Source organism: Helianthus annuus, chromosome 3, assembly GCF_002127325.2.
Source record: "Helianthus annuus cultivar XRQ/B chromosome 3, HanXRQr2.0-SUNRISE, whole genome shotgun sequence".
NCBI classification, from domain to species: Eukaryota; Viridiplantae; Streptophyta; class Magnoliopsida; order Asterales; family Asteraceae; genus Helianthus; species Helianthus annuus.
In genome coordinates this window covers 153,389,748-153,397,014 of record NC_035435.2, presented here as the reverse complement: position 1 = coordinate 153,397,014, position 7,267 = coordinate 153,389,748, and the positions used below count along the sequence as shown (strand labels likewise).

Sequence of the window (7,267 nt, the reverse complement as noted above, 5' to 3'; positions counted from 1 at the left end):
ATAAAATGTTTGTTCGAATGGATGTGATTGACAATCAGCTTTACATAACAACTGGATGGGATCGGATGAAGAAGAAGTTGTCAATAACTGATGAGCACTTGCTTGTGTTTGAAATGATTGATCTTCATACTTTTGATATGTCTGTTTTCAATTGTTCCAAGTATGCTGATTTAGTTTTGCCGCCGGAATTATATGCTGGTATTAAGGAAGAAGTTGTAGAAGAAGTTATTAGTATTTCCTCTGATGAAGACGTGGATAATGTAACTAAGGGCAATGAAGCTGATATTTTCCCTGTAACCACGAACGAAGAAACTATTCCAGTAGTTTTCCGCGTGGACAATCATTTTGTAAGTTTTTGTAACCATAAACTACTAACAGGACCTTAGGATGTATTAACCATATTATAATGCTATATTTGTTAACATAATTTGTTGTTTGTTACAGCGCATTAAAAAAGCTCTTGCTAAATGGTTTGCATAGGAAGAGGAGTTTAAAGATTGTAGATGTTGTTGGTAATGTTTGGAATGTTCAAGTTGGTATCGAGTATTCTGATGGTCGCTCTTACATCAAAGATATGAAACAGTTTGTGAAGGATAAAAATATGGTTCCTCATGAAGAATTTACCCTTAACTTCGTCATGGGTAAAGGTATTTTCTTGTTTGATGACTGAATGGTTGTACGGCTTCTGCGGATAATGATATGATGTATGGAAACAATGTTTTTTGTTTGTGGTTGTTGGTTTGTTGAAAAGTCTTTTGTAATAGTTGATAGTGTGGTTTTAACCCTATGGTAAGACGGATGTATGTACCTATAAGTTTTTGGTTACATATCTTACTGAAGCACTACAAACTATGTGTTTTATGTTGATGTCGATCTTATTTTCATTAGTTATTCCTTATGTTTTATATATATGTCGGTCTTATTTGCCTTTAATTATTTTATAATTGTTAAAGATATTAATCTTGAAACATGTATACTATTTTCTTAAAAAATATACTAAAATAATATCCATCATTATTAGATAAAAGAAACCTGTTCATAGAATGTTCAAAAGATCATACCACATCACTTCATACATAAAAAGAGTTTTGTCAAAATACTATTTCTATGACGACTATAGGTTTTGAAGAACTTCTTTGTAGACCACGTTAGTTGTGGTTTTACACACTTGTTTTTTGCCGTCACATATCAAGATTTTCAAACCATTCCTACTCTTTACTAGAGAAACAACAACATATAGTTGTCCGTGACTAAAAACCGGACGTGGAAGATATAGGCCAACACGTTCAAGTGATTGTCCCTGGCTCTTGTTGATGGTCATTGCAAAGCATAGAGATAGTGGGAAACTGTCTTCGTGCAATTTTCACCGGTAATCTTTTATCAGATGGTGTCATTTTCAATCTTGAAATTAAAGTATGATGACCTGTATTATTTTCGGTAATAATCTTTGCTTCGATTACACGTTTTCCAAGTTTTGTTACTTGAAGTCGTGTACCATTACACAGACCATTTGTTTGATCATTGTTTCTAAGTAACATTACTGGAGCTCCAACTTTTAGAACCAATTTATGGTTAGGTAATCCTGACAAATGCAATTTGTTTAACACATCCGGAGGAAACAATACCATGTTAAGGTCGGTTTTTTGCTCAAACTCACTTAAACTATCCGAACTAAGATATATCTTCTCTTCACCAGCCATACTATTTAACAATTCTGTATTTATTGAATCAACAACTTCATTTGTGGGAGCAAGAATGGCTCTTTGTTGGAAGTAATTTGAATCCCACAAAAATTTTTGCATATCCGGATATGTGAATGAGATCAATGAAGATATAGGATTGACTTGATCGAGTATAAGTAGATCATCTGGAATTTCCATTTCCACCTCTCCATCATTTGGACCACCAAGTAGACCATAACCAAGCTGTAAAATCCATTCAGCAAATTCCTTGATCTCGTGAAGATTACTTGGTTTTTTACCAACTTTTAACCTCATGTTTTCAGTTAGCTTGAGTAATTGACAATCCTGCCATATATAAGAAGAATTCAATGAAGAATTTACAATCATGCTTCTGGTACCTTTTGGAATGACAGGAAGGATTTGTCTAAAATCACCGCCAAAAAGAACTATCTTTCCACCAAAAGGCTTGCTTTGCAAGGATGGATTATTGGAACGTGCTATATCTCTCATTGTTCTATCCAGAGCTTCAAAACAATGCTTATGTGTCATTGGTGCTTCATCCCAGATTATCATCTTAGTTTCTTTTATTAATCCTCCTAGCTCACTGTTTGGTTCTATAGAACATATTGAATCCTCGTTAACGTTTATCGGAATTACAAACCTGGAATGAGCCATTCTGCCGCCATCTAATAGAAGTGATGCAATACCACTGGATGCAACATTTAAGACAACTTCACCTTTGGAACGTAAGGCAGCTGCAAATGTTTTCCAGAGAAATGTTTTACCAGTTCCACCGTAACCATATACAAAGAAAACACCTCCATTTCCTTTATCAACTGCATTCATGACGGTTTCATACACTTTAAGCTGTTCATCAGTTAAAGATTTTAAGTAAGATGCAAGTTCCTTTTTTAAGGTAGCCCGATCATACGAAAGTTCTTTCATTATCATTTGGTTGTTCAATGCTGAAATGTAGTTCTCAGGAACATTTGGCATGTCAGAAAAGTTGCCTAACGTACTTCCATAAGCAAGTAACAATTTTTCGATATGTGATAAGCAAATGTTTTCAATCTCTTCCTCTAGAAGAACCAGATCTAAAAAATAAAAGAAATATTTAGTAACTAGATTTCATAAATATTTCATTAGAGTAAGTTGGAATCTGAGTATTTATTTAAGGTTTGAAAATTACCAAGAATACCAGTAATTCTCCGTTGCTGATATAATATGTCTTCACACAATAGAGATTTTGTTTGTGTCCAGAAATGACCGGGCCTAGAAATGGTGTTTGACATCAATAGCATTACAAAAAATGTACGCAAGAAATCAGAAGTGGACCATGCGCTTGCTTCCGTGACGGCAACTATATACTCATTATCATCGTCCAACAGACCGCGAGCGAAACATGCATCTTTAAAGGTATCGTAAATTTTTCCATCAACTGTTCTTATATCATCAAAACTCATTGGTCCTATAACGTGATTCAATAAAATTCTCAAGAAATAACAATCACAAAGGGATGGAGGTACATAATGTATCCTACCAACTGCACCAAAAGGTTATTTTCTACGCATCCACTTTCGTTCTTTGCGTATCCATACAAAGTATCTGGGAAACTCTATATACTTCAATGTTCTAGCAAATGGATCCATTTGGTTACATTTCATCCATTCTGTGAACATAGTCATTTTCACAGTTGGGTTACTGACCACGTCACACAAGTTTGAATTATCATCATAAACAATAGCCTGACCATCTTCGCAATGAAAAGGCAATATTTCAACAGATGGAACTCGATAGTGTATGTCAAACTTGAAGATTCTCCAAGCAGCTTCAAACGCTAAAATATATCTACAACCAAGATATGCTTTAACTTCATGTACTTTTTTTTTGTTTGACAGCTTTTGTTTATTTGTCATTTCCTCATTTTCCTTGTTCACGTTACCAGTTGTGGTAGTTTGGTAAACAGAAGCTGTGACTCTATCCGGACCCTTATTAATGTATTTGAACAAATATTTGATGGATCCTGTTTGGTTACACCACTCAACATTTATGTGGCACTGATACTTTTTGAGTAGCATAGGATTGTACGGAACTACAAACCTATTGTCAAGCAAGACACCATTTTTTTCTACAGTGTTACATGTCTGACGTCGACGGTAGATAGGATATCCTTCAGAATCAACACAAGTCTCATATACATACTTTTTCGGAAACTTCTTTGAACATTTGTTCTTAACCATGCATGGACAATGAGGATTGTCTGTACCACAAGGACCGTGGATCATAAACTGTTTGACAAGTTCATACAATTCAATATCCGTCTCTTTGTCAGGTATTTCAGCACTAATAACCAAATCAATTTCTTTAGCAGTTGGAAACTTGCTATCGGCACTTAAGAACAAACATATATGAGCATGAGGTAGACCACGTTTCTGAAATTCGATTGTATAAATAACTGAAATATTAAGTGAAAAAACTGTTAGTAAGGGTATTATTTGACAAATTAATTAAAAAAATTTATAATCACTTACTTGCTTGTATCTCACCAAAAGAATTTATGTTTCTTGAAATCTTGAATTAGATGATTGATTTTAATTTTGAATAACCGTGAGATAATATCCGGTCTATCTTGAGGGTTCAGCCGTTTGTCTTTTAAACACCTATAAATCTCAGGCCAATTGGGATTACCAGTGACTGTTATGAAGAGATCTGGGTATCCTACAACTTTGCAGATTGCCATAGCATCTAGGTACTTTTGCATCATATATCTAGATCCGCCAGTAAATGATGAAGGCAACAAAATTCGTTTCCCACAATTTGACGCATCGCTTTCTCCACTTTCAACACTTTGATTCAATTTTTGAGTTCTAAGTTTGGGTTGTTGTGACTTTATGTAAGCTAATCGTGCAGATTCTATCATTGTATACGCATCAACCAGAAACTGTAGGAATAGGTTTTGGGCATTGAGTAACAACGAAAATTGGTTGGGCCGGTCTTGTATTCTGTAACTAAAAAATTCTCTCATTGTGGTGCTGGTTCTAAGTATATCACAATCAACTGAAACACCTCGATGTTTAATACCAAGTCTAAATCCATCTTCTGCATGCGGGAAGATAAGAGGATATTGCAATGCAAGATAAGAGGGATGAAGCTCACTAATTCTCTGAAGACCGGTTGATTTGCTTTGAACTATGATATCCCTTTTATCAAATGCTCCATCAAAATCACCAATTATTAATGCAGCAATTTCTTCAGCCGTGGGCAAGTTAAAAATTCTACCATCCTTATCCCTTATTCCAATGAGTTTGAGTCTTACATTTTGCCAATCATTTTCTTTAAAACAGTCTCGTACCATTCTATATGACTTCACAAGTGGATTAATCGAATCCAACATTTTTTTTAAGACTGGATATGATGTGAAGATCAAGGTCTTGTTTAGTCGTTTTTTTGGAACCTTCCTTGATACTGTGTAGAAAATTACATTATTATATATAAAAGATATATGTAAAACAGATAATACAACCAGTATTTAGTAAATGCTTAATTTACCTTACAGCCTTTTGACGATTAAAATCCTCGTTTTGGGAATCATAAATATAAAGTTGTGAAAATTTGGGCTCTTCACCTTCGTTTGGTAGTAGACTACAAATGTGATGGTAATTTTGTCCTTGTAATCCGAAAACATAAGGACCTTTGCTTTTTTGAAAACTTTTAGAAACCTTGCCACCAAGGGATGTGAAGGAAAACATCATGTTATATGCTCGAATATTATTCATGAAATTGCGGCTTTCAGGAGTCAGTCTTTTATAAAACCTTTCGAGCAACGAAGGAGGAGCAGGTGAGGGAGGCAATTCAATGTCTCCGTTCGAACAACAAAGAGAAAAAGCAGATTTCTTAGAATCCAAATTACCCCTAAGCATTTCATCTTTCCAAAGCATTGCATGACAGTAAGAACATACAAAAGTAGCATCTCCATGGTCAACGTATTCTACAAAATTAAGACGGCACATAAAAAAGATGATTATATAAGAGAAATATTAGGAGAATAAATTGTTATCTGGAAAAATACTTTAATATATTAAAGGAGGGTATGTACCTCTTGCAATTCCGGAAATCTTTTTTAAGATAGAAGATGGTAAACAATTAGAGGAATTGGAATCATCAAAGTTAGACATTTGACCAGGATAGGAGTTTTCTTTTCCTGCAATTTCATTCTAGAAATAACCCTTAACATTAGTTCCAACAGGTAGGAGGATATGTTATACATTACTCGAATGGTTTGATGAATCGGAAACCTATATTTAGTTTTGCATTAAAATTAGACAACATACCATTAATGACTACTTCGGAACAGTTTGGCAACCGTCGAGAAGTTCTAATATCAATATTCGGAGTAGTTGGAATATGACTTCGGCGGGACCTTACTGTAACGCGATCCACTTGCAAGACAAAATTTACAAATATTATAAAACTTCGAGTAACAAACAATCAATGACTAACAGTAATAACAAAGCTCTATAGAGCATACAGTTTGTAATATTCATTAGAGGTTGGCTCTCAATGTGATGATTCAATGATGCAACCGGTGTGACCATTGAAGATGTCTTCCTTTCATCAGCTACAATAGATAAATCAAATTTACTTATATCCCTTGTTTTGAATCTTTGTTTCCTCTTTCCAGAGTCATGGACACCATAATTAACATTTTCGGATTGTCCTAAAAATTGAAACAAATTGACAAAGTCAAACTTGATATCATACATTAAAAAAATACGATTTATAAACTTACCAAAACTGGATGAAGTCAGGGGAATCACACTAACATATGTTCGATCTAAGTTGGCGGGCGTGTGACATGCTGTACATGACAAGATTTGGTTAATTCCAGCTACAAACACTTACAATTTTGACATTTTTTACAATCAGTAAGTAAGATTATTTGTAGAGTAGCAGTACAATTGTTTACTCGTATTTGTAGAAGAAGATTCGAGCAACATTAGAGTTTGATTCTGATTTATGGGGGATAGCGTGTAATGTAGACTTGAGGGTTCATAGACACCTCTTGATGATACTGGTTGTTATAAATAAACAAATAGGTTTCAGCTAATATAACATTACATATATATATATATATATGTATTATGAAGAATGACCATGAAAAACATACCTCTGTTATCATTCGTAGTAATAGGAACATTGCCTGAAAGTGTATCAATAATAGGACGTGTCTGTTCAGAGTGAAACACACCACTGTTTCTATGCTTATCCAGGATAGACTTTCTTCTCTTCCTTGACTCTTTGGGCGTTTGGGTGTTACACTCTGGAAAGCACTTTCTATGTCTTGGTAAAAATTCTTGTTACTCTCCATAACTGTACATAAGAATTAAGAGAATATGGGTGATTTACGGCTAGCTACAGGTGATTATTGTAATAACCAAGCAAAAAATCAATTTTTTGAAACAGATAGTGGTGATTCAACATTCCAATAAAACCCCCCCTAAATAAAAACATCAACCCAGACAAATCTGCAGAGATGATTTAAATAAATGGAATAGAAAAACCTACCATTAAGAATTCATCGATTG

At 34.4% G+C, this 7,267-nt stretch overlaps 1 protein-coding gene across 1 annotated transcript; it reads right to left on the bottom strand.

The window, feature by feature from the left end:
• Positions 1-1,286: 1,286 nt before the first annotated feature.
• Positions 1,287-5,037, bottom strand: LOC110932284. The gene is made up of 4 exons (XM_022175631.1): positions 4,371-5,037; positions 3,250-4,137; positions 2,872-3,150; positions 1,287-2,776 (listed from the first exon to the last, which is right to left on the bottom strand). Exons 1-4 carry the CDS (start codon positions 5,035-5,037, stop codon positions 1,287-1,289), a joined length of 3,324 nt encoding a protein of 1,107 aa, XP_022031323.1.
• Between the last annotated feature and the right edge of the window lie 2,230 nt (positions 5,038-7,267).

Bases quoted from the DNA above. Each gene is read 5' to 3' on its own strand.
- LOC110932284 (XM_022175631.1), bottom strand. From the start codon at position 5,037: ATGGTACGAGACTGTTTTAAAGAAAATGATTGGCAAAATGTAAGACTC. The intron at 3,151-3,249 runs GTAGAAAATAAC...ATCACGTTATAG, and splicing joins CAAAGAACGAAAGTGGATGC to GACCAATGAGTTTTGATGAT. The intron at 2,777-2,871 runs GTAATTTTCAAA...TTTATTTTTTAG, and splicing joins GAGAATTACTGGTATTCTTG to ATCTGGTTCTTCTAGAGGAA.